Consider the following 27,283-nt stretch of genomic DNA (forward strand, 5'->3'; position numbering starts at 1 on the left):
TGCATGCTCCCATCTAGCATCTCAACAACACTAGGCTTTCTTCCTACAATGGCCTTCTGGTGACTGGCCTGGCCTGAGGGCACTTAAACCCTTCTTGCCAGAAGCAAGTAGGATAGATTAAATGTTCCTTACCTAGGATCTCAAAGCAAGTAAGAAGGAATGACCCTGGAAACACCCTCATTTAGCTAAGATTTCCATCTTAATTTCCAGTCAGATATTTTTTTTTTGTTTGAGTGGTATGCTTCAAGCAACTGTGGTTTGTTTGTTTGATGATTGATTGATTTATATCTTGCCGTTCCTCCCAGCAGGAGCCCAAGGTAGTTGATGCTTAATGTATCATGCTTAGTGACATCACTAGGGCTTGCCCCTATGACATCACTAGGGCACATCCCCTATGACAACTTTGTACTGTGATACATATATGGGTGGAATTCAACTACTGCATCCCATTACCTCAAGGATTTCCACTTGCACAGTGGGACTTCCCCCCTCCCGTGCCTCTTCCCTCCCCAAATCAGCTCCAGAGGGTTGGGGGAACCCCTAGAACAGGTTTAGGGGGGCACACAGGGGGAGAAGAGGGGGACAACATTCTGCTGTGCAAAGAGAACTCCTTGCACTGATGACATGAGAGACTTAGCACTTCATTGAATTCCACACATGGTCATCTCCAGATGATCAGTATTTTGCTGGGGAAATTCAACTGCATAACCAGAAATTCCAGTTTGTGTAATTCAAGTGGATTCAAATATTATTGTTTCAATATATATTTTAGCTGGTACTTAACAATTTAATAATTTTCTTTATAGATAATTGATTGTTAATGTAATATGTTTAATTCAAAAGTAATGTACACTTATGACTGTGATAATCTGATTGCTGTTATTTCTAGAAACAATGTGCACAAATTTGAAGATAAATAAAAAGTTTTGAAACAAAAAAAGTGGATTAAATTGCTGTGGCACAAATCCACTTTTTAATGGATTTTTTGTGACTGAGAAAGTGACTGATGAGTTACACTAAAAAGTGTGGGATACACTGTTGATAAATAAAGAGGAAGCACAACCAGAGCCAGATAAGATTAACTCTGTGAAGAATGTCTTTAATACCTTCATCTCCTTACCATCACCAGAGAAAAATGACAGGACTTCAGATATATCAGAAGATGTTGAAACACCAAGCAACGGACCTGTGAATTCTGCAGATGAGTATGTTCATGTGATGTCCTTAGGATCACCTGCTCTTCTCGTAGAAGAGGAAGAAAAATCATGTGGAGAAATGTTACATTTTGATGAAGAGGCAATTGATAAAGATTTTCAGGGCAGTGGAGATTCTAGAGAGTCTGAGGGACATCATGCAAGGAAAGAAACAAAGGAACTTTCCATTGAAGATCCCAAAAATTTTGCTGTATCTTCCTGTCAAAAAAAGATACCTGAGTCCTTAGCATCGTTAGAAACTGTAACAAGAACTTTTACACAACGAAATTCAGCCAGAGTGGAGCCAGAAGATGAGTGTGAGTTTTTGATAGATGAATCTTTTGGAGTCCCTTCCACATATTGGATTTCAGCATCCAAAAAAAATCAAAAGCCAAACAACATTAGTTTAATATCGTCATTTGAAGGAAAAAAGGCAGCTAAGCAGCAGAATGTAAGAAGAAAAAGTAAAAGGGCATCAGAGAAACATGTAATGTCAGCTCCACTAAAGCAAACCAAACCTAAATTAAGTAATGTTGCTGAAAGAACTGTTGATGGATTACAGAATGCTTCAAGGCCTAATGAAAGAATCACAGTTGTAGATGGCCAGTCACAGTTGAATGTAAATCTGGTGGCTGTTTTAGAATGTGACCATGATTTTTCAAAAGTTCCATTATCTGTGATAAGTACAGGTGAGCAATTACTTTGCAGTAAAAAAAACTGTGAAGCAAATACATTCAAAAATGCAACCATCTGTAAAAATGCATGAAGATAGCCAAGAGCACACAACTGTAGCCACACCCTCACAAGATTGTCTGTTTGGTTTGATTTTATTGTATTATTGTATTTATATATTTCTTGTAGTTTTATTGTTATGTACACCGCCCAGAGAGCCCCTGGGCTTAGGGCGGTATATAAATTAAACTAAATATATAAATTAAACTAAATAAATAAATGCAGGAGGATGCTCATTGCAATATAACCTCCACGCAAACAAATCAGAAATGCTCAGTAAAGCACCATTCAGGATTTCAAGTGGTAACTTCACATCCGGCTTGCCAAATGCTCAATAAAGGCCGGACATCCATCCTATACCCTTCAGCATAAGCTTTACGCAAGCAAATCATCATGAATGCACAAGATAAAGGGCGTCTGGAAGCGCCCATTCCAAAGCGATTCGACAACGGTCTGGTTTGTCCCATGGAAGTGCTCCAAAGCACAGCCGACACAGAAGAGCTCGCTTAGATCCGGCGGTTAGTCGTCGTTTAAACGTTAAAAAGTGGTCGTACATTTACTTGTCCTCTAAAGGTGCCCGTCCGAATCTTGTTGGGAAGAAGTTTACTATGAAACCCAGGGTAATTAAGCAGCGTCCACTTCCTCTTTCTGCCTTAAGCCAGCTCCGCCCCCGCTTGGCTTGTTGCTTCCTCCCTCTCCGTTTTCCCCTTTTCTCCGCCTGCCTTTCAGTCTGTCCGCGCCATGGCGAAGTTGGGGAGCTTTTCTGGGAAGCTACGGCACTGCCTGGGATCTCAGCGAGGGGCTCCCTGCCCGGATCTACTTCGGAGGGGCGCATCCAGCGCGGCGCAGACAGCTCCGGTCTCCCGGGATGAGGCGCGGCTGAAGCGGCCGGACGAGTTACCCGGGCCGGGCATTCTTGGATCCATCTACTGGCTCTTCGTGAGGGGCTACTTGCTGCACACGCACCGTCTGCAGGTGGGGAGATGCTCGCTTGTGGTGGGCGTGCCGGACAGCGAGGAGACGGGCGTTAAGGGGGCATGTCGCCAGATTGAGCGACACTGATCGCGTTGCCTGGCTCGCAGGTATTTTGAAGCCAGCTGCGCGAGCCCTGAGTCGGGCGTTGCTAGGGACTGAAAGGGACTTGCGGCACAGGCTCGTGACACAAATTTGCATATGAGATTTTATGCAGACGTTGCGTGGCTGAGGTCTCGCTAGCCCTGCCACCTAGCTATCTTATAAGCGCGCACACACGCACGCACACACAGAGGGATGGATGTGTAGGAGACTTGACAGCCAGTGACCCCTTCAGGCCAGGACTTTGGGACAGAAGCCTAGGGTCCCCCAAATGCAGCAAGGCTGGTTTATCACATTTTAAAGTTAGTGACAACTGAAGAGTGGAGTCTGTAAAACTGTTAAACCCAGAGTTTAAAAATTACTTAACTGAAGCACCACTGGCAGTGCAACATGTCTCCTTTGAAGTAAGTCCCATTGACTTTAATGGGGCGTACTTCCAGGTAAGCAGGTTTAAGATTGTAGTCTAATAGTACAATCCTACCATGTCTACTCAGAAGTAAACTCCACTGAGTGAAATACTCCCAAGGAAGAGGGCACAGGATTGCCCTCTAAAGTGTTTTTTGAGTTTTGACCCTTGTTCGCTGCCCTAGGCTCCTTCTGGGAGGAAGGTCAGAATAGAAGTTTAATTAATTAACTGTGTTTTTCCCCCATCTGCAGATAATCTGATGGATTTTGAACCTGTATCGCTGATCTTTTACCACTATCACAAATAATGCTTCTTAACCCCTATGATGCTTCAATAAGATAGGATCCTCCACAGCTAGCAACAGCTGATTGTGAAGTCAGAGAAACTAAAGAGTTAAGGGTCAGAGGACTAAACAGACCATGAGCCCTCTTTAGCAAGTAAAACTAAGGTGATCCTTAGATGCATGTACAAAAAGCAGTGGCAGGGGCGTGTTGTGCATGTAATATCATAAGGACACTGTTGTTGTGATCTCCAGCTGGAGTATTGCCTCATTCTGGTGCCTATGTTCTAAAATCTATGGCCCCAGATGTCGCTGAAGTACCATTCCCATCATCCTTGATTATTGGCCATGCTGGTTGAGGCTGGTGGGAGTTGAAGTCCAAAAAACCTCTGGAGGGCCACAGAGGCTCTCCATCCTTGTTCTGAAAAGATATCAGAGGAATTACACAAATAACCCAAGAATTGGAAAAGTGGTCAGATAGCTAGGCATGGAATGAGTGTGATCAGCCATATGGCTTAAAATAATGAAACAAGGTCTAATTATAGGGCTTCCTCTATAAGAGGAAAAGTGCTGGCTGCTCAAGGACTGTGATTGAATCCACACTTGGGAATTAATACTGACCACATTCAGGGCTCAAAAGAGTTCAGCAAAACCCTAACTCAGTCTAAAGTACACCAAGATGGTGAGTTTAGAGAAGGGAAAATATTCTTCCTTTTCAAATACAAATTGTTGAAAGGAGGTGCTTGGCTTAGCCCAGGAATAGGGAACCTGTAGCCATCCAGATGTTGTTGGTCTTCAGCCCCAGTCAGGATGGTCAATGGACAGGGATGATGGGAGCTGTAGTCCAGCAACATCTCAAAGGCCAAAGATTCCTTAGCCCTGGTTTAGCTGAAAGAGTGATTCTATGCTAACTATGAAAGAAGGCAGGGCAGAATACATATTATGCTAAATACTAAACTGGTTTATCATGCCTATAAAAACAAAAGGCACAGGAAGAACCCTTTGCTAGAGGGATCATGTTCTGTATTCCTGTAAGAGCAAGACAGTAAAAAGTTATGCCAAGATGATAAATATTATGATTTTATTGAATTTCTTACCTGCTTTTCACTATGAGGTTACAGGGCAGGTTGCAATGAAAAAATACAATATTAAAATATATTTTTACAATGCTTTTGTAAATATTATTATTATTACAATATTGAAAGATGTAAGGGGGAATCAGCAAGGAAATATAAAGAAACTTGATAGCAAGAGTCCATTGGGATATTCTCAGTGCCTCTTTTCAAGGTTTACAAAATAATTGACAAAACTACACTGGCTTAGTAATTAGTAACTGGCTTATGGGCATGTTTACAAGTCATGTGGGTATTTGCATCCAAAGGAGGCCCTGTGAATTCAGCCAGCACTAAAGTTGGTGAGACACAAGGAACAAAGACATTGTTTTTTACAAACTATTTCTTCTTGGGAAAGTTGCCCATTTCCTAGCAAATGAGAATCTATATAGTAACAAAATTCTTATGTTCTGCTGCTTGTGACTTGTTCTGAAAACTAGAGCCAAAGGACTCCACACTGCTGTAATTTCTAACTGTTGAGGCTTGTTTGGTATGAAGTTCTGTGAGCAAGAGTTGGCTAATGAAGCAATCCTACGTACATAGAACTGCATGCAGTGTGCATAGGATTGCAGCCTCAGTTAAGATGCCAGGGAGGGGAGAGAACCTATGAAATTCTCCTTAGATTTAACAGTGATAAACATATGTAAAAGGCAGCCTGCAGTGAACCATCACACCCTACCCTCACATACCCAAGAATTACAGAACACAAGTGTTGAAGGAAATATAAAATAAACTTTCAGAACAATGCACTGCCAAAAGGACAAGTTTATTGATAAGAAAAGAATATTGATGGCCATCAGGAGAGAGTGCCCAATGACAGTCAGCAAGTCTCTCTCTCTTGGCATGATTACCATGGGTTATATATGGATCAGCAACCAGCAGACAGATAGCCACATATGGTAAGCGTTTCCCCCCAAAATGGGTGGGAACTTTATACACTTGATGTATCCATTAACTTTTTCTTAAGTTGGCATGTATCCCTTCCTATAATTCTGGCTGACACCAGTTCTTTGTTATTCAAAGTGTCCTGATTGATAATGCAATTTTTCTCTCACCACAACTTCCCCTTTCTAGGAGCCAGCTGGCAGGGCCAGTGCCAAAGGTCAGCCAGGTTGGTGCAGATCGCAGGGAGGGAGCTTGCAAGCCACCTGCCTGTTCAATGGCTCCACCTACCTGTCTTTGCTGTCTTTTGTGGCTGCGCGTGCTGTGCACACAGGGCCGCCATTCACCAAGATGGCGGCCGAGGTTTTCCTAAGGTGCTGATGCCCCTGCCGCCATCTTGGTTGATGGCAGGGATGTGTGCACATAGCACAGCACGGACAAGACAGGAGAGACAGGTAGGTGGGGTGTGCGTGCATGTGCGCGCATGCTTGTGTTATTTTTTCTGCTACAAGGTAAACAGTCTGCAATAGAACATGCTATTATTTATTTATTTATATCACACCTTTCCTCCAAGGAACTCAAGGTCGCATATGCAATTCTCCTCACCCCCAATTTTATCCTCAGAACAACCCTGTAAAAGTAGGCTAGGCTGAGACTTGGGCTGCAGTCCAAACACCATTTATGCCAGGCTGTGTGGGGTTTGGACTGAGTGGAGGCATCCTCCACTTACTTCAGCTGGCCTCTGGTGGAGAGATGCTTGTGTCACTCCGCCAGCACAGACCTCTCCCATTCACCTGCTGAATAGGAAGGCAGGAGGCTCATCAGCGATACCCCCATCAGCAGAACCTGGCACAAGGCCCTGAAACAGTGCTGGGGGCAGACCTGAGCCAGACAAAGATCTGCTGGATCCTTAGCTGCTCTCATAGCCAGCACCAACAGGCAGAGGGCCTGATCTGCTTGTTCCCCTCTTCCACCATTGCTGCAGTGAGTGGCTGGGCTGAGGATGTGGCAGTAGCTTTGCTGAGCCTCAGCAGCAGGTTAGGGTTGCTCTGTGACTGGCTGAAGTTCACCCAGCCAAATCCTCATCCAATTCGAACTTGGGTCTCCCCAGTCATAGTGTGACCCTCTAACCACTACAGCATGCTGGCCCCACATCACACTGATCGTTAGAGAAGGGACCACCAAAAAAAGAGAGGTATAATCAGGAGCAGGGATCATTTCGAGTCCACACTACAAGGGGCCACCTGTTATCTAGGATGAAGGCCCATAATAGCCAGAGAAGAACAAGTTGGAAGAGGAAATACTATATAAGGATGGCTTAATTATGCTGGTTGAAAGCAATGCTTGTGCAGGGAGTTTAACAGTATATTGCAATTGATATGACATGGCAAAAACATCAAAGCCAGTATGGGATATATTTCCTAATCAGCCTTGGCCCAGGGCTGAGTTTACACCTACTTCCAAATGGTAATAGAATGCCAAGTTCACATGGTGAGGGAAGGGCAGACCTCAGATTTTGATTCGAATGGTGAAGTCTACTGTTACAAGTCAGGTGCAAAATGGTCACTCAGGAGATGGGATGGGCAGAAATACACTTGGAGTTAGGGTGCAGCCACAAGGCACTTGTAAATGCATACTCAGACTGAGAATTTGTTTTCAGTACCAGAAATGAGTGCACAGCCCTTTGACACTGCAGATAAATAAGGGTGGTGGTATTCAACTAAACAGTTGCATATGCACAAGGATAACTACTAGCACAACAGAAATTTCCCCCTTTCCTCCCCCCATATGCCCCATGCAATCCCCAGAACAGATTTAGGGAACATGTGGGGGAAGGAGAGGGGGAGAATGTTCCATTGTGTGAGGAGAAAACCTTGTGCAGACGGAACAAGCAATTTAGCGCTACATTGAATTCAATCCAGGACTTCCAGTCATTTTATGTTGGGTTTTGTGGTTGTATATATTGAGTCATAAAATGGTTCCTTTTTGCTTTAAAGGCTTTCGGCCATAGGAGGGTCAAAAGCTCAAAGAAAGGTTAAAAGTATATGGGGATGTTTTGCTCAGCAAGTTGTTCATAGCTGGGTCAAAAGTTCATCCTGGCAATTAAGAAGAAATAGACATTTAACCAAGACTGTCCTCTCCTTCTGATTGGCTAAAAGGTTGGGAGTTGGAATGAAAATATGTATATAGGTCAAGGTAGAAAACAGGGTAGTTGGCCAGAATGTTGTAGAATTAGAAACCTGAAGACCTGCAAGAGAGAGAAGCAGCTGAAACACCTCAAGAGAGATAGCACAGTTGGGTACTGTAGCAGGAAGGAGCCCATAAAGCAACCCAGAAGCTTGATCAAATAAGGCAAGCTCTGAGCAGCCTTTTTTCCCCAAGAAGGAAGTGGTCTAATGGTCCTTGGGTATTTGGCATTTCCCTAATCAGCATTTGGATTTAATTATTCCACTGAGCAATAACATATTTATGCAAACACTGATTTATTGAGTAATCTGATGCCATAAGTAATCCTTTGTGTGTCTGTTCCAGGTCATTTCTAAGAAGAGGTATGGCCCCATCTGGCGATCTTGGTTTGGTTCTTATAATAATATTAACATTGGCAGTCCTGAAGTCCTAGAGCAGCTGGTGCGTCAAGAGGGGAAGTACCCCATCCGAAGTGACATGGCCCTCTGGAAGGAACACCGGGACATACGACACTTGCCCTATGGCCCCTTCACTGAGTGAGTGTGAAGCCAGTTATATCCCATACCATGCTGCTACTGTGTGGGCATATGAAGGGTTGTATTCAAAAAGACGAGGGGCAGCACAGATCTTGCACTTGAATTTTATGAACTTTATTTTTCTAGGCTGGTTTGATACGTCCTGTGTATAATCTATGCTTTCTTTTTTTAAAAAAAGTGCCAAAAAGCTAAATTCTGCAATTTGTGTAAATTAATCAAATTTGCATGTTTGCTTACTTTGCAAAATTTATTCTGTTCCTGGTCTTATTCCCTCTTTCCCATGTAAAAAGTTAAAACCAGACAAAAAAAGTTGCAAAACTTCTTCTGAGACTGGAAAACAGTATTAATGACATAATGGATACAAGCCAATCAATGTCCCCCACAGCTGACTTTTATTGCAAACCACAGAGCCCATGCAATATGTATAATTGTTTGTAGGGTTTTTAAAAGACTTTGCATCTGTCTATTTGGACAATGTAGATTAAAATTAATAAAACCTTTTGAAAATGAAACAACAGTCTTGTGATGCCTTAAAGACCAACAAATTTATTATTGTCAAAAGCTGAGAGCGTCCTGAAAAAGACAGGTATCATTTTCCTTTGGGGTTTCAGTCCAGGTAGCCAGACATGTAGACTGAACAGTCTGCTCTGGCTCCATGCCTTTTCCTGTCAGCCAAGTGAGCAGGCCAGCCATTCTAGGCTAATGGATCTCTTAAGCTATGAAAGTGTTCCAGAACCTATTCCCTGCAGTTAGGGCTACCTAAGCATGCCCTTTGGCAAGGATGGGAAACCTGTGGCCCTCCAGGTGATGTTGGACTACAGCTCTCATAATCCCTGGCTGCTAGTTGGGAATCCAACAACATTTAGCGAGCCACAGGTTTCCCATCCCTGCCCTATCAGGTAGATGGGTGATCAAGGCTTGTTTAGGACCATGAGGGTAGAATCCAGAGCAGAACCAAGAACAGGTATTGGCAAACTGAGTAGTAGTGTTCAGCCTGGCTAGCTACAAGAGACATTTGGATTTCTTACATGGCTCCAACTCTCTCTCATTCTCAGGGAAGGGGAGCGGTGGTACCGCCTGCGGCAAGTGCTGAACAAGAGGATGCTCAAACCTTCAGAGGCTGTTTTGTATGCAGATGCCATCAATGAGGTGGTATCTGACCTGATGGTGTGTCTGGAGGCTGAGAGAAAAAAGAGCCCTTCAGGGGTAGTGGTCCAAGATATGGCCAGTGTATTATACAGGTTTGCCTTGGAAGGTGTGTAACCAGTTATGATGCAATACTGCAGTTTTTTTCCTTTCAGTGATTATTCCATTGTTCTCGTGGTATGGCTGATATGGAGGTGGAAAATGAGCCCTTCAGATATCAGATAGAAGCAGGCATGGCCTCATGCATGTGAGAGACGTCTTACGATTATTAGCCAAACTGGACCTGATATTAAATGCATCTTTTTATTTCATTGACTAGTTGACTCCAGGAGGGCAACAGAGTGCAGGATTCAGCTCAGAAAGGCTTTCTATTTTCCATGTATGAACCCAAATTGGTATTTTTTAAAAATTGAAACCTTTTCTTTTCTCCCAACAACACTCTTCCCCACTATATTTCAGAATGACACATGGCGGGGAGGGGGGGGAGAACAACTTTTCCCTAAAATATTGAACAATTCAAAATGTTTTTAATTTTATTTAACAAGTTTGCAGGAAAGGCAAAAATAATATTTTCTCTAGCACTGGGCTGGGGAGTCTGTAGCCCTCCAGAAGACTCTCATCAGCCCCAGCCAGCATGCCTCATCATCGGGGATTATGGGAGTTGTAGTCCAGCAACATCAGGGAGGCCACAAGTTCCCCACCCCTGAAAGCAGATCAACTGTGTGGGATGTCCTCCTGACATCTAGTATAGTCAGATTAAAAATGGCAAAGGAAGGGCCAGTTTGAAGTTTTTGTGTCTGTCATAATGGGGGGGGGGTTTCCTGTGTTTTTAGTGTTCATGTTCAAGGGACTTCCCCTATAACGCAAGTCCAGCCTTTTAAAATAACCTAACTGGTGGCTGGATAGAAGCCACCCCCACCCCTGGAGAGTTAGCTGAGTTCTATAAAGAGTATTATTCAGCCACCAGTAGCAGCCATATATACTCTCTTCCCTCCAGCATTTATACCCGTTGGAATACTTTCTGACAACCCAGCATCGGTATTGTCTCCCCAAAGTTCCTAGTACAACCAAGCCTGTATTGGGCATTCTCCCTAATGTGATTTCAGTTGCAGGAGGGGAGAGCAGGGCTGCATCACACTCAAAATACAAGGGGGGGAGAAGGTCTGAAGTACATACAGAGGTCTCCCCACATCACATATTCCTCCCACCCCACCACATATTGATGGTGGGAGTGGAACCAGTGAGGATGCAACAGTGAGGACGTGGCCTGAGAGTAGTTTCCTGCCAACATGACCCCAAAGGGCTCTCCATTTTCCTCAGTATGGCCAACCCAGTTTCCTCCTTCTCTTGTACCCCGGGTCTCAGCACCGCGTCCTCCTCACAGCCTCCATTCCTCGCACCCTGTGCTGTGACCCACTTTCATTGAATGGCAGTTTTCTTTTCCTGGTGGCTGCCATTTTATATAGCACCAAGGGCCGTTTCCTTCAGTCTGCCCGCCTGTGCTTTCCACTTCCAGGCATCTCGTACATCCTCTTTGAGACCCGCATTGGCTGTCTAGAGAAGCAGATCCCTGCTGAGACGCAGTGCTTTATCCATGCAATTGGTTACATGCTGAAGAATTCAGTCTTTGTCACCATCCTGCCCAAGTGGACCCGGGATATACTGCCTTTCTGGAGCCGCTACCTACAGGGCTGGGACACAATCTTTGCCTTCGGTATGTTTAGGGTGGGGATCCAGGGACAACCCTTCCTCTGGGCTTTTGGTTGGAAGTAGTTCATTGTCATTTGATTTATCCCTCCTCTACTCTCTGAGAGTGGGAGAATTTGCAGTCTCCCTAAGCTTCCTCAGACGTCCATGGCAGTAGGCAAGAAGTCAAAAGTGAGTGGTGGATACCCATTCCCTGTGGTGGATGCTGTTGTGACAGGCCTGTCAGTGTATTCCCATGGTAACAGATGCTATTTCATTGCTTTAGGCAAAAAGCTGATTGATCAGAAGATGGTGGCGTTAGAGGGGTCTCTGGACCGGGGCGAGGTTGTCTCCGGCTACCTAACTTACCTGCTGTCCAGTGGGCGGCTTAACCATGAAGAGGTATATGGCAGCATAGCTGAACTACTGCTGGCTGGCGTAGACACGGTAGGACATTGACTTCTTAGCTTTCCTGTTTGGGTGCTTGAGTCATGAAGTGAAAAGCTACCTTTTGGCAATAGCCAATGCTAGTTACAAAGTTCTTACAGCAATCAGCTGGCATGGAAATGGTTCAAGGAGAAGAGGTCCTTGAATAGTTGTTGGTCTCTCAGAAGAGCAGATGGAATGGCCCTGCTTCCCTTCTCTCCTGCTGCTGTAGCTTGAGGGAATAGTTGCTTCCAGGCGGCAGTAGATGGATAGAGGAATCTGATGGAGCTGGCTCCTCACCAGAGCTGAAGTGGTGGCCCCACTTCCCTTCTCTCCTGTAAATTTAAGCAGATATTTGAATAACTGACTCTCAAGTACAAGAATTCTATCTTTCTTTGTGCTTGTTCTCTGATTCAGTGCAGCAGCAGCAATCATCATCATCTGTGCTGCTCTTATATCATCTGTGCTATATAATCTTTACTTTAGCAGTTGTCATGTGATGCACCAATAAAATTTATTTATATTTATGCACTACAGTTATTTATTCACTAATAGGCAAAAAACCCTTGCGGTTTCAGAACATACCTGTAGCCAACAGATATTTCTAACAAACTTTAAAAAGCAGGGAAATTGGGCAGCTCTAGTGAATACATCAGGGGAACAGGAGACCTTACCTTCTCTCTGAGATATTGTACTGCTCTATAAATTTGTCAAAATGCAAACACAATTTGGGTTGGTCTTTCACAGTGCAATCCACTTCCTGTGTTGCTTGGAAGAATTTGGTAACATGTGCCTCTGAGCATATGGTGAATGGTGGTAACTTGATTTTATTAACTGCCTTGGATTTCTTTTAACCCAAGAGATTAAAAGATATAAATATTTTAATTAATAAATGCTTTACACTAGCATCAATATCTCAACAGGCATCTGTAATGAGCTTTTGCCATTTAAAAGGCAGACATTAACTAAAAATTATTTTAACTTGATTGAAAACCCTATATCTAATTTGCATTGCACATCACCTTTATTTATTTGTTACATTTGTGTCCCATCCTTCCTCCAAGGCAGAGGCATTAGCCTTATCAGGAAGGTTAAGCCATGAGAGAGACTTGCCCAAAGCAATCCACTTCAATAACTGAGCAGGAATTGGAACCTGGATTTTTCAGCACTTCTAAGCCCGAGATGAGCTGTGACACCACACAACATGAGCCAGCCTGAGCTCACTGTAGCAAATTCACTAATTTTTATAATAAAGCTGGTATCAACACATACTATTACATTTCCATTTTTTTTTAAAAAAAAGACAAGCTGAAAACTGGTGTTCTCTCATAATAAGCTTTTGGAAGAGATCTGTCACAGGCTAGTTACTCTGTTGGATTCATAAGGACTGTCATGGGATTCTGTCCCATCTTTGCTGCCCAGATGTACCATCTTCACCCTGTTGTTTTGCTTTTTCAGACATCCAATACCCTCTCATGGGCCATGTATCACTTGGCCAAAGACCTGGAGACCCAGAAAGCCTTATACCAGGAGGTGATCAGTGTGGTACCTGAAGACCGGCTCCCTGATGCCAAGGACCTCACCAAGATGCCACTGCTTAAGGCAGTAATCAAGGAGACTCTCAGGTAAGGGACTCTCTTGTTGTCCAAAGGAGTAGATCACAGTCCTGAACTTGTTGCCTCCCAGTGCCTTTATCACCTTGCCCAAAGCTGGTTTCACCAATTTCCCATGTGTGCTTCTGTAGTCTCTGGGGAGCCTTCCTTCCTTTATTATGCTGCACACTGACACCCCTCCCTCCACTAATGTCTTTATAGGCTTTACCCCGTGGTCCCCACCAATGCTCGAGTCATTGCAGAAGCGGATGTGGTTGTCAGAGGATACAAGTTTCCAAAGGATGTGAGTAGGCTTGCATTGCAGGTCTTGCAACTCAAGACATTCAATAGTGACCAGAAGTGGATGTGAAATAAAAAATGTGTGTGTGTTACTGGGTTTATCACATGGGGAGTCCATGCTAAGAAGGAAGTTGGGCAAAAAAGACCATCAGGGAGATATGAGGGATGAACTAGATGAGGGCTGTATGTACATCAGAACTGGGGAACTTGTTTAAGCTGGACATGTTTAAGAACTTGTTTAAACTGGATTGAAGGGAAATGATAAGCTGCATGGGAAGAATGTAAAGTGAGCTTTCCTGAGCTTGCCACTCTCCTTAATGTTTCTTTGGGAATTAGCTATAGGAGAGCAAAAGTATTTGTCACCCGTGCTTTTACAGTCTGTTCCTAATGCTGTCTCTGCTTCCCACTGAGCCCAGACTCTCTTCGTGTTGGCCCACTACGCTCTCTCACATGATGAGTCCAACTTTCCAGAGCCAGAGCGCTTCCTGCCACGTCGCTGGCTGCGAGATCAGAGAGACTTGCCTCCCCACCCCTTCAGCTCCATCCCTTTTGGCTATGGAGTGCGTGCATGTTTGGGGCGCCGCATTGCTGAGCTCGAGATGCATCTGGCTCTTGCCAGGGTGAGTTATGTGTATATGTATGTGTCAGCTTGAAGACAAATTCATGGTGGGTCAGGCTGTCAATGACTACTAGTCAGGATGGCTGTTTACTGCCTTCTCATATCAGAAGCAGCATCTGGTTGATGCTAAACTAGATGGGGCTGTGGTCTGATCCATCCAGGCTCTTGTGATCTCATAATCACCTGTTCTAGGTGACACCCTGTGATGCCCTTCCCTGGCTCTCCCTGTCAGGTTCCTACCTGCTCGTGGCTACTGCCTTTCACTAGGCACCACCAGGGACTCCACCAGTCCGGACTGTCCTTTTTATGGTTTCTCTCTCCGCTCTAGCACAGATCTCAATAGATCCCTCTGCTAGGCAGCACCACCAGTCACGTTCTACAACCAATGTTCCCAGAGACCTTGCCTGAGTCTCTCTATCTGGTCACATTCGTGACTGCGTGCCTATGCTGTTCCCAACCCCCTTGTATCAATGCAGATAACTCATAACTCGGGGTTGCTCTGGATACTTATAATGTTATCTTCTCCTCTTCACCGCTGCCACCATTTGTTACTGTTTTCCTTCAGCCTTGGTTATTACCTTACCCTCCCTTCTGGTCTGTGAAACCCCAGCCAAGGATCAGGCCTTCGGTAAACCAAAATAGTATTTATTAAATAACATTAATAACAAGATAACTTTGATAATGGTCTACAAGCTTATGGTTTCATCTATTACTGTGATGTTTGACTTATTACTAATCCGAACTCCACCTCCCTCCTTCTCCACACTCTCCTGACAAACACCAACTCACACCCACCTCCCAACTCCACCAAAACAACCCACTCCCGTCCACTGTCATTCTTCCATTTATACTCTCAGCCATTCAAACGCTCAGCCAATCCAGCATTCTACTGCTCATGTTCTCCCCCCTCCTCTTTCATTCCACTTACCACATATCTTCTATACAAACAGCACTTACCATATATACATTAATACAGGAACATCACACACACACACACCCCGCCCAGCTGCAGAATGTGGGTGTGAAATTCCAGTCCCACATTTCCTTGGCCTGGGTATCAGGTCAGGCACAAGCTAGATCTCTGCCCACAGGAAATTTAGTGGATGACAGCCATGCTTCTGATGGTTCATTAATGTGCTGGGAAAGTATTCCTTAGTAAAGGAGCAGCCCAGGGCCAGCTGGCTGCCTTAAGCAGCTGATTTTTGGTTGTTTTGAAAGGGCTGCAAATGGTTGACTACTTCATTTATATTTTTATTATATTTTATACTCCCAAGTGGAGGGACTTGTGAGATTTTTGACTCGGGTTCAAAAATAGCTTAGCTAGTTATTATGCTCCTTGACTTGAAGGAGAGGCACCATTTGCTGTTCTCCTTAAGTCAACAAAATATCTTCAGCCAGCCCTGGTGCAGCTAAGTGTAACCAAAACGATGGAAGGTAGATGGTGAGGGAGTTTGAACAGGGCTGGTCCAAAACAGTTTGCTGCCAGAAGTGAAGGACAAGAAGGTCCTCCCCGCCCACCCATCTCCACTGCATTATGAGGGCTGGCAGTTGAATTTTACTTCAATACTGGCAGCAGGATTGTGTTCTTACACATGGCTAAGGACAGCAGGCTAGTTTAGATGGTGCAAGAACAACGGCATGGTGCACAGAGCTCTATCTTCCAGCAAAAAGGATGGCATGGGGGCTCAGAAGGAATAGCCAGAGGAGGATCAGCATCATCTGCTGGCTGAGGGAGTTCCCTCATTCTGCCAGTGGTAGGGCCGGCCCTTAGTGGGACCTGTAGAACCCAGCATAACTTTGTGAGGAAAGAAAGGTAGTGATATGTGGGGAAAAGCTCCACAATATTTTAATTAAAAGTTCAATGGTTTTGCAAACATGGTATCCAGATTACTGGCTGGCCAATGCTGTGGCAAAAGAGATCATCACAGTGTAGAAACAGTCTGTAGGTATGCCTGATGACTTGTGGAGGAGAGAGAGTCAGATCAATGAAGCTTTGCCTTAAAATAATGTACAACTTTTCTCTTTGCAGCTCATCCGGACATTCTCAGTCAGGCCAGACCCACAGTGCACAGAGGTGAAGCCCCTCGCCCGCATTGTGCTTGTCCCCGACAGACCTATTAACCTGGAGCTGCTTGACAGACAGAGAGTGCTTTAAGATGGGAGTGGCAAGCCCACAGACTGGATCGGCCCCACCCCAAGCCATTTGAAATGGTCCACCAGCCTCCATCTTCCTCCCCTCTGCAGTGCTGGGACAGGAAGATAGTTTCACATCTCTTCACAAAGCCCAGTGCTGCAGTGTGCGTGCGTGCATGCATATGTGTGAGTAACTGAGAGAATGTGTCCTGTATGTCTGCATGTGTGGGGAATGTATGTGGGATGGGTACAGTGTGCATGTGTTCGGTGGCATTTTGGCCATAGTGGCTGCTAGCATGTGGTCCTTGAAGGGCTGGCCAACCTTGAACGTAGCTCTCAGATGAACAATGGTTAGTCACCCCTGCTTTAAGCAGCCCTTGGGTGACACTCCTTAATTTCATCTGAAGAGTCTGCAAAAACTGTGTTTGTGCCTTGGCTGATTAGCTAGTGGATTTTTCTGTACACAAATAATTTCTGACATTTGCTGCTGTTCTACAATTTTCTCCTGTGAATCTTGCAAGGCTTGGCACCATATTCTGCTCCCAATTCATACTTACAATTTATATGTCAGAATAGGTACAGTTAGTCAGTTTGCCTCAAAACTGACTTGGCCCTCTGCATCATTTCTCTTCCCTGGGCTCCCAGATGCCCAAAAATAAAATTGTAGTAGCTCAATGATGTTTAAAGTCCTTCCTTCCACCCTGCAACATGAAATCTTCTGCTCTCGGCTTCTTTGAGGGCCCTAGAGCTCCTAGTGCATTTGTACATGCAGATTGAGCATAGAATTTCAAATAGCATTTTATAAAAATGCAGCATTTCAAATGCAGGTTTTGAAATGTTCAATTAAACTTTGTTGTTGTTATGTGCCTTCAAGTCAATTACGACTTATGGCGACCTCCAATAGCATCTGTTGTGAACCACCCTGTTCAGATCTTGTAAGTTCAGGTCTGTGGTTTCCTTTATGGAATCAATCCATCTCTTGTTTGGCCTTCCTCTTTTTCTACTCCCTTCTGTTTTTCCCAGCATTATTGTCTTTTCAAGTGAATCAGGTCTTCTCATTATGTGTCCAAAGTATGATAACCTCAGTTTCATCATTTTAGTTTCTAGCAATAGTTCTGGTTTAATTTGTGCTAACACCCAATTATTTGTCTTTTCCACAGTTCATGTATGTGCAAAGCTCTCCTCCAACACCGCATTTCAAATGAGTTGATTTTTAGTAATAGTCAAATTTTACAAAAAAAATGATTCTATATAGTAACAGGGAAAGAAAGGTCCAAAAAAGCTGTCTAACAATACATTTTTCATAGTTAAAAATTCAAACAAGATTAGGGCAAATGAAAACCAATATTCTTTTATAATTTTGAGGGGGAAAAGATTTTTCACGCCTGTCATGCCTTAACCTGTTAAGACTTAGAAGTTGCTTATGAATCTTCATAGCCTGGAATACAAACTTTGCAACTGTTTCAGTCACATGAGATTGTGTATCTACGACCACGGAAGCTGTACAACACTTTACTGGGAAGGAATTAATCAGGAGACAGATTTAATTGTCTTTTGTCTTTATAGAAAATTGCACAATAGCAACTTGTGTAGTACAGTTTCTAACTCTTCACTGCACAAAGCAATTGTCATATGGTAGGAGTGAGGAGCCTATGGCCGTCCAAGTGTTATTGGTCTTCAACTCCCATCAGCCCCAGCCAGCATTGCCAGTCATCAGAGATGATGGGAATTGTAGACCAACAACATCTGGAGGCCACAGCTTCCCTATCCCTGTCAATCTTACTCAGGTGCACTCTTTTTTTAAAAAAATCCACATATGTGGCTTGTTACTTTGTGAGAACAAATGCAGACACACACACAAGTCTTTTGGCACCATATGGGCTCACAGATTTATGGTGTGCCATAAGCATTCAAGGACAAGACCCCATTTCATCAGATACATAAAATGTTGTCCTCAGTGGGCAGCGAGGAGGCCAAAAGGCCATGCGATGCAAAAGGTACAGCGAGACTGTGTTAACATATCTCTGTCTATATCGAATATGCCCAAGATAAGCATGTGATGTTCCAGACTGTACTTCTTGCAGTTCATGACATTTCAGCTCTACTGGCTGTATTTTTTCCCCCTTTGTACCCATGTATATGACTGCCAACTGAGGCTGTCCCTTCATACATATGATTTATTTTTATTTTCTTTTAGAAGACAGTTCTGCTCTGTGGAAGCTTATGCCCCCCCCGACACTGTCAGTCCTTAAGGTGCCACAATGGAGGGGGGGAACATCAGTTCCGGGGCCAAATGCAACCCTCTCTGTTGCTTGATCAGGCCCTCTGGACTCGTCTTAGACTGCACTCCTCCTCAGCCACACACCCTCGCCCTGGGTCGTACCCCCTTACTGACCCTGCTTCGCACCCTCCTGGAGTGTTTTTGCCTTGTCAGAATGCATCTTGAGTTCTGATCATGCCTCTTGCCTGCCAGGATGGAGGACACAGAGGGGTGTGTTCAGTGGGTGTAAAAACTAGACTGTACAAAGGGGAAATTTACATGGGTTGTTCTGCCCACTTTTGCCTCTGGCCCTGCCCATTACTGGCATGTGGCCCTTGAAGGTTGCCCAGAAGGGAATGCAGTCATTGGTCTAAAAATTGTGCCACAAGATAATTATTTAATTATTTGTAAAAACTTAATCCCACCTAATTTTCAAAAGAATCTCAAGCCACATTATTACAATGTTTGTTTATTTCACATAATTCTGGACAGAGCCCATTGCTGTTAGTGGGACTTGTACTGAAGCCCTATCCACAGTGTTCCCAGACTCAAATGGCTGCAAAGCCTGTCTCCTGGTGCTTTCCATAGTGTGGCATTACTAGCCACCGTGCTCACCTCTCATACCCACTTTTCTCTTTGGGGCTCTGTCTACCCTTATTGGGATAGCTCTGCAGCTGAAAGTGGCCTGACTGTTGGGGAAAGCCAAGAGGAACATCCAGTTCAGAATGACTCATCCCTAAGGGATGAGAGTGAGAATGTTAATGATTGCCCAAATGTGGTTGGAATAGAACTAGGTAATGACAGTGCAGGGTCATATCCTAGCCATTGGAAGAAGCCAAAGTGCCACAGAGGAAAACATGTGTTTGTATGCTAATGCTAGAAGCCTCCAAGCCAAAATGGGCAAGCTGAAGTGCTTGATTTGAAAGTATGTATGTGTGACAGAAACCTAGTGCAATGGGGAGAGAAGCAGTGGGACAGTTATCGCTAGATAAAAACTCTATAGAACAGAGGTGGGGAACTTCTTGGGGTTTGGGGGGCAGATCTTTACCTGCCTCCACCCCCTGGGCTAATTTTGACAGTTGGGTGGGGCAATCCACCTGGCACTCACATGATGTCATTATGATGTCATGTGACAGACAGCTGGGTTGTCCCACCTGCCTGTCAAAATTCAGAGGTTGAAAGGATCAGTGCAGGACAGACTTTCCAAGCCTCCCTGCAACCCTCCTTTCAAGCTCTGCAATCAGAACTTGAAAAGGGGGGGTGAAGGGACACTTGGAAAGCCCACCCCATGCTGATCCCTTCAACCTCCTAAAAGGAGAGCAAGCAGACACATTTTTTTTATTGCGTGGCGGAGCAGTCCTGGCAGCTCTGAAGCTTGAAGACAATAAAGAAATAGGCACTTGTTTTGCAGCACTCTTCGAAGCAATCTTCCCCCGCTTTTTCAGAGATCCAGAGATCCCTGCATGCGCAGCAAAAGCAAGCATACATGGGGATTTTTGGGAAGCCCACCCCACACTGATCGTCTTCGGTGGTTGAATGAATGAATGAATCAATGCAGGGCAGGCTTTCCAAGCAGGTGGACATGGTTTGAGGAAAATGGCCTCAGGGGCCAACTTTTTCCCCAACCCCAATACAGAGGGACAGAAAAGGGTGTATTGGACCCTTTATGTCAAGGAGGACGTACGAGTCCAACAAGCCCGAAATTCCAGAAGAGGCAGACTCCTCCACAGAATTGCTGTGAGATGTGATATCAGGAAGCAAGAGTATTTTAGTACTTGGGACATGCTATCACAAACACCCCCGACCAAAATACCCAGGGTGATCTTGAGATGGAGAATGAAATCAAGAAACACCCAAAGGAGGAAGACTTGTAGTAATGGGAACTTCACTTACGTCACATAGACCGTGTAAATGTGTATTCCACAGGCAACATTTCTAGATATCCTTAATGACTGCCCTAGTAGGGCTGGTCGTGGAGCTGACCAGAGGGATGATGACTTTGGATTTAATCTGAAGTAATGGCTAGGGCCTGGTGCAAGATATAAGTGCTGTTGAACAAACTGGAAACAGTGACCACAGGGCTATCGGATTAGACATATATGAAAGTGGGGTAGATAATTGTAAAGGAGCTCCAACACAGTCATGTTTGACTTCAAAACTGGAAAATTTGAAAAGAACAAAAAAGGGGATTGGTAACAAGGAAGATGAAAAGGGAAGTCAGTATGGTCAAAACTCTTCAGAATGACTGGGACTTATTCAAAACTAGAACAGAAGCTTAACTACAGTGTATACTGCAGATCAGGAGAGGTACCACCAAGGCCAAGAGGTTGCCAACATGGCTAATCGGCAGAGGCAAGGAAGTTATCAGAGGTAAGGTTTCTTTGGAAAATGGAAGTCTTGGCCAAGCAAGGAGAACAAAAAGGAATATTAATTGTAGCGAAATAAATGCAAGCAGACAATAAGGGCTAGAATAAAAGAACTTTGGAGCATGTTACAAAAATAAGAGACCACCACCAACAAAAATATTTAAATACATTAGTAGCAGGAGGCCAGCCAGAGAGGCAACTGGACACTTGAACAACAAGATCTGACATGCTACCCCACTGCTAAAAGAATTGCACTGCCTGCCCATTAGCAACCAGGCTAAGTTCAAGGTGCTGGTTTTATATACAAAACCCTATACAGCTTGGGATCAAGATACCTGAAAGATTGTCTTACCCCTTATATACCCAGCTGGTCTCTGCACTCTGCAGGTGAGGGCCTCCTACAGATACCATCTTATCAGAAGGTCATTCCACACAACATAGGAAGTGGACCTTTAGCATTGTGGCACTTACCCTTTGCAATTCCCTCCCCTTAAATACTAGGCAGACACCATCTCTGTTATCTTTTTGGTGCCTACTGAAGGCTTTCCCCTTTCAATAAGCCTTTTAAGTAGATCTCTTATCCCAGTCTGCATCTGTATTGGAATTAAGATTATTTTTTAAATATTTTTGTTTTTAAAGATGTTTTGGGTTTTTTAGGTCGTTATCATCTGCCACCTTGGGGTCCCTTTGGGAGGAAGGCTGGCTATACATTTAATAAACAAAGAATTTTTATGAGGCTTTAAGAAAAAAAGGCACATCACTCCAGCACTGGGAAAAGTGGGAAATGTAGAGAACCAAAATTGACGGGTTCCTCCATCCCTCCTTGCAGGGAGCAAGGCAGCAGCTGCGCCAGTCGGAGTCTGAGCGTTCAGTGCTGGAAGTGAAGTTGAAACATGCCCGCAACCAAGTGGAGGTGGAGATGAAAAAAAGGCATCGGGCAGAAGCTGAGCTGGAAAAGCAGGTTCTTGGAGGGGCACTGTGGAGAAAGGAAAAAAGTATTTTTTCTCCATAATGCTCAGATCTGGGGCCATCACATGAATGGAGATTCAGGATGGACGAAAGGCAGTATAGGAAGCTGTCTTTTACTGAGTCAAACTGTTGGTCCATCTAGCTCAGTACAGTCTACACTGACTGGCAGCAGCTCTGTAGCATTTCAGGCAGGAGTCTCTCCCAGCCTTACCTGGAGACGCCAATGATTCACTAGGGCTGGCACCAGGCATGACTGGGCCCTTGGGCACCAACAATTAAAAAAAAAACATTAGTAGCAGAAGACCAACCAGGGAGGCAACTGAACACTTGCACAACAAGATCCTACCTGAAGGACAACAGATTCTACCTGATGGACAGGACCCAAAAAGTAGTGATGGGAGACTACTGCTGGCCTTTGGCTTACGGGGTCCTGCAGGGTTCCATTCCGTCTTTCATGCTTTTCAACATCTATATGAAACCGCTGGGAGAGGACACCTGGAGATTTGGAGTACAATATCATCAATATGCTGATGACACTCAACTCTATCTCTCCTTACCTTCTGACTGCAGAGAGGGAGTGCTGATCCTAAACCAGTGTCTGGAGGCTGTGACAGGCTGGATGTGGGCAAACAAACTGAAACTTAATTCAGATAAGATGGAAGTGTTGCTGGCCAAGGAGAAAACTGCACCAGGGATAGGGTTGCAACCTATTTTGGATGGGGTTGCACTTCCCTTGAAGGAGCAGGTTCACAGTTTGGGAGTTCTCTTGGATCCTGCCCTGCTGCTTGAATTTCAGGTGGCTGTGGTGGCTAGGAATGCTTTTGGCTATCTTAAAATGGTCTACCAGCTGCTTCCATTCCTGCAAGCAGTTGACTTGGCCACAGTGACACGTGCTTTGGTGAAATTGAGGGTTGACTATTGTAACGCACTCTATGTAGGCGTGCCTTTGAAAACGGTTCAGAAACTACAGTTGGTTCAAAATGCTGCATCCAGAATGTTAACTTGAGCATGGCATATTACCCCTGTGCTTTACCGACTCCACTGGCTCCCAATTTGTTTCCGGGCCCAATTCAAAGTGCTGGTTTTGACCTTTAAAGCCCTAAACAGCCTTGCACCAGTGTATCTTGCACCCATATGCTCCTGCCCTGGATTTAAGATAATCTGCCTCTGGTGTCCTCTGAGTGCCTGGAATTAAAGATGTCAGACTGACAGGCACACGAGAGAGAGCCTTTTCAGTTGTGGCTCCTAGGCTTTGGAATTCACTGCCTCAAGAAGCCCATTCTGCTCCCTCTCTGATGGTTTTCCGGAAACTCGTAAAAACTATCTCGTTCCAGAGAGCCTTTGAGAGGGTCTGACGGGTGAGTCTGACACTGTCTCTACATTTTCTATTTTTAATTTTTCTTTTGTGGTTTTTACTATTGTTTCCCCATATATGTACTCATATATATACATGCAGGTTTCTCGGTTTGTTTGTATATATATGCTTATTGTCAGGGAAGGATGCAAAAAGACAATACCTCCAGCTAAAAAGAGCGAAAGACCTCAATGGACGACTGAAGAAACTCTTAAAATGGTTAAAGACAGAAGGAAAGCAAAAGCAAAAGCAGATAGAAACACGGTCAGAACCCTAAATGCAACAATACAGCAACTAGTACAGAACCATTACAATAGTTATCGTATAGAAATAGGACAACAAAAAGGGAAGAACAAGAGCCCTAGTCCAAAAGATTAGAGAAATGAAAGGGAAATTTAAACCAAGAGCAGGGATGTTGAATAATAAACAGGGGAACAAACTGACCGAGATGAAATAAAAGGAAGATGGAAGCAATACACTGAAGAACGAAAGCTGATGAAAGTTAAAAGAGGAAAGAACAAAAGCTGGACTGCAGCTGAATGTCAAAAAGACTAAAGTAATAACAGAAGATTTATGTAACTTTAAAGTTGACAATGAGGACATTGAACTTGTCAGGGATTATCAATACGTCGGCACAGTCATTATCCAAAATGGAGACAATAGTCAAGAAATCAGAAGAAGGCTAGGACTGGAGAGGGCACCTATGAGAGAACTAGAAAAGGTCCTCAAATGCAAAGATATAACTGAACACTAAGGTCAAGATCAATAAATAAAAAAACAGGAGAGTCAAATATGTGCTAAAGGGAGAAAAGGAGATTGTAGATAAGCTGAATGACTTCACTGCAATTGTCTTCACTGTGAAAGACATAGGGCAAGTCCCTGTGCCAGACCTAACTTTCTCAAGAAGGGTGTCTGAGGAACTGATGCAAATAGTGCAGAGCTTGGAAGATTACTTTGAAAAAGTAATAAATTACAGTTACAATTATATGGCTCAAAAAAGTAGTAATTACCGTTACAATAACAATTGCTCTGAAAGTAACTGATTACTTTACTTTTCCTCAAAAGTAATCACTACAATTACGTTTCAGTTACTTTTTTTAAAAAAACACCTACAAGGTGCTGGCCTTGGCTGCTGCACATCTAAGTAGCCTAAAACATCATTAAAAATAAACACACACATATACAGAGGTAGTAGAATAATTATTTTTATTCATAAGATAGCAATGGTGGTCTCTCCGCTGGTAAGGGAGGTGGGGAGGGAGGCAGAGGCCACTACTCAGATCTTTGCATGTCATACCAAGTGCCACCCCCCCCCACTCAGCCAGCAAGCATAATCTCTCTCACTTAACCACCTCCCGGACCCTGCCCTACCACCAACTAAGGGACACTCACCCAAGCAAACATTTTCCCCTGAGATGCAAAAAAGTTAAAATACTGCAAATGCAGCACAGCAGCCAGAGAGGGTGGTGGAGGCCACTTTGTGTCCCAAGTGCAAACACAGTATTCACACACACACAAGTTGTTATCTTTCACCTCCACAGTTCTTTTATCTCCATTCTGCTGCTGCCTCCTTCTCCTCCTTTCTTCACCATCACCATCCATTTTTTTAAACAATTGTTTTTTCCACTCCACCCCATCTCACTCTCCACCTCCTCCCTCATTGCCTCCTAAACACCCACAGAGCATGAGGCAAGAGGGACGCTGTGCAGAAGCCCAATTTGAGGCACATGATGTTCACCCACAAATCAGAGGAGCAGAAGACTTCCCCTGCTTTCCCCTCCCCAAGTAATGCCCAAAAGTAATGCTGGAAACATTACAATTACTCCTCAAAAGTAATAAAATTACTCATATTACAATCAAAATGCTTCCAAGCTCTAAAATAGTGGTGATAAAAGATGAAGTTCTAAGCCTTGCGGACAAATCAAAAATGAACAAACAAATCACCAGGTTCAGATGGGATCCAACAGTTCTTAACTCAAATGAGAAACCACTAATATTTTAACAAACCCCTGCTCTAACTTGTTCATAAAGGATCCAGTTAGAGATTAGCATTGTGGCAGCCAAATTTGCTGATGACACCAAATTGTTTAGGGTGTTTTTTTTTTTAAAGTATGGTAATGAGGTCCTAAAGATGGAATAGCCATTGTGGTCCCCCCCAGATATTGCTGAACTACAGCTCCCATCATCCCTGACCATTGTCCATGCTGGCTGGGGCTCATGGGAGTAGTGGTCTCCAGTACATAGATATTTTGGCCAAAAGTACGGATGGAAAGGTGGTGCCCTTATGTAATGGAATCTCCCCTAACCTTAGTAAGATCCTGGAAACTTCATGGCCCGATTGTTCCAAACGAGGGAGGGGGGTGTAAAAGACAGGGTTCTGCCTTGATTCTTGTTTCAGCACCCTAGATGTATTTTTAAAGTGGTATAGAGAACTCAAAACTGAAAAATTCTCCTATGCCACGATTTCCCTTGAAAGATGGGACTGAGGTGCTTTGGCACTCAAATCCAGACGAGGGAGAAATCTTCCGGTTGGTACCATTTTAAAGAGTCAGCCATTTCTTTGCTTGGGACCAGACAGGTTTTTGTAACCAGACAGGGCTGAGAATTTGCTACAACCTTCGGCTTTCGCCGCTGCTCGTAAACGAACAGAAAAGAAAACGTTCGCTCGAAATCGACGAGAAGGGAGTTTTTTTGCTCAGATCCCCGTCCCTCCTTAAAAAGAGGCTGCGTTGGTCCACGAGTCACGAACTTCGTTCGGAGGATGGGTGGAGCTTGCTAGGTGGGAGACGACGGTGGGCGGATTGTTTGAAAAACGCTGTGGCTCGCGCCGTGATTCTTTGATGGCGGAGGGTGATTTGTGTGACCGCGAGCAGAATGCATTGTTACTTAAGGGATTCATTAATTAATGCACTTAATCTGTTTGGCGAGCAGTCAGCGTGTTTCCATGCTCGGTTTACTTGTGTCTGTATGCCCCAGTAACGTGTGAGTGGGAGATGAGAGATGCTCTCTTGTTTTCTTTCCCTCTCCTTACTTTTTTTAAATTCAATTTTGCCCTTTCTGGGCCTTTTTTGGGGGGGGGGAGGGGGTGCGCTAAGGATGATTTTGCAAGAAAAAAAATGTTCAGAGTTTCCTCTAGTAGCTAGGAGCTCTTACCCTAGGCTTTCACAGCGTCCTGGACTTCCTTTCTGGAAGCTGTTCTAGAAGTATAGGGGCTGGGTTTGGATGGCATAATAAAGGCACTCTGTACATGCTCAGGAGCAGTTTTTTCATCAGCTTTTCACATACACTCAAAATATAATGAGCCACCGGAGTGACTCATACTGGGACCTGCGCATACTTTAGCATTGCCTTTTGTTTGCCTGCTTAACTGTTTTTCAAGCCCAAAGTGCCTTTGCTTCCTTCTCAACTATTGTATCTTTATCAGGATGAATCGCCTGTGCCCACAGCTTATGCGCTGCATGGACCAGCTCTTGAGGCTCATAGAGTTCAACAGCAGCATTGAACTAGGTGGGTTGGCTAGGGTTCTCATTCTCCTTTCCTTCATCTGACTCTGTAAGCAGCCTTTGCATTAGAGAAATCTGGGTATTTATTATTTTTATTTTATTCATTCAGTTTATATCCTGCCCTTCCTCCCACAAGGAGCCCAAGGTGGTATAGACACACTCACTGTTCTGCCAGTGTGTCTCTGCCTCTTTTCTGAAAAAGGGGGCACATGATGCTAGTCAAACCCCGCCCCTTTTTACTGGTGGGAGCAGCTTGAGTGCTCTCTTAAAAATTCGCTTCAAAGAGATCAAGTCATTCCCACTCCAGGTGTGGCCAGTGGAAATGCTTTGATCTGCCCACTAGTGTGTTCACAGCCTATGCTTGAGAGTGCTTACACTTACAGAGTCACCTATAGTAAAGCCTTTCCATTGGCCACACCTAGAGGGGCAATGGGTTGGCCTGCAATCAGTTGCAAAATCTCTTTGAAGCAAGCTAAAAAACAAACAAACTCAAGCTGCTCCCAACAGATTTTACAGGGAGGGGAAAG

The 27,283-nt window shown here is 44.3% G+C and overlaps 2 protein-coding genes across 6 annotated transcripts in view; both read left to right on the forward strand.

Annotated features, from left to right (window-relative positions):
- Positions 1–2,404: 2,404 nt before the first annotated feature.
- LOC133376704 (sterol 26-hydroxylase, mitochondrial) lies at positions 2,405–17,766 on the forward strand. The gene is made up of 9 exons (XM_061609345.1): positions 2,405–2,900; positions 8,212–8,402; positions 9,458–9,657; positions 11,065–11,262; positions 11,521–11,681; positions 13,119–13,285; positions 13,475–13,556; positions 13,969–14,172; positions 16,201–17,766. The coding sequence occupies exons 1-9, from the start codon at positions 2,667–2,669 to the stop codon at positions 16,324–16,326; spliced, it is 1,563 nt and encodes a 520-aa protein (XP_061465329.1). The 5' UTR covers positions 2,405–2,666; the 3' UTR covers positions 16,327–17,766.
- Positions 17,767–25,692: 7,926 nt separating this feature from the next.
- LOC133376705 (rac GTPase-activating protein 1-like) overlaps positions 25,693–27,283 on the forward strand; it is a 31,845-nt gene continuing 30,254 nt past the window's right edge. Inside the window, exons 1-2 of one of the 5 annotated variants that reach the window (XM_061609347.1) lie at positions 25,693–25,781; positions 26,678–26,760. In XM_061609347.1, coding sequence (XP_061465331.1) covers positions 25,708–25,781; positions 26,678–26,760 — 157 coding nt within the window. In that variant the 5' untranslated portion in view covers positions 25,693–25,707. Of the gene's footprint in view, positions 25,782–25,813; positions 26,236–26,677; positions 26,761–27,283 lie in introns of those variants that run through there. The other 4 variants (XM_061609351.1, XM_061609348.1, XM_061609350.1 and 1 more) reach the window with 4 other exon arrangements.

Source organism: Rhineura floridana, chromosome 2, assembly GCF_030035675.1.
Source record: "Rhineura floridana isolate rRhiFlo1 chromosome 2, rRhiFlo1.hap2, whole genome shotgun sequence".
Taxonomy (NCBI): domain Eukaryota; kingdom Metazoa; phylum Chordata; class Lepidosauria; order Squamata; family Rhineuridae; genus Rhineura; species Rhineura floridana.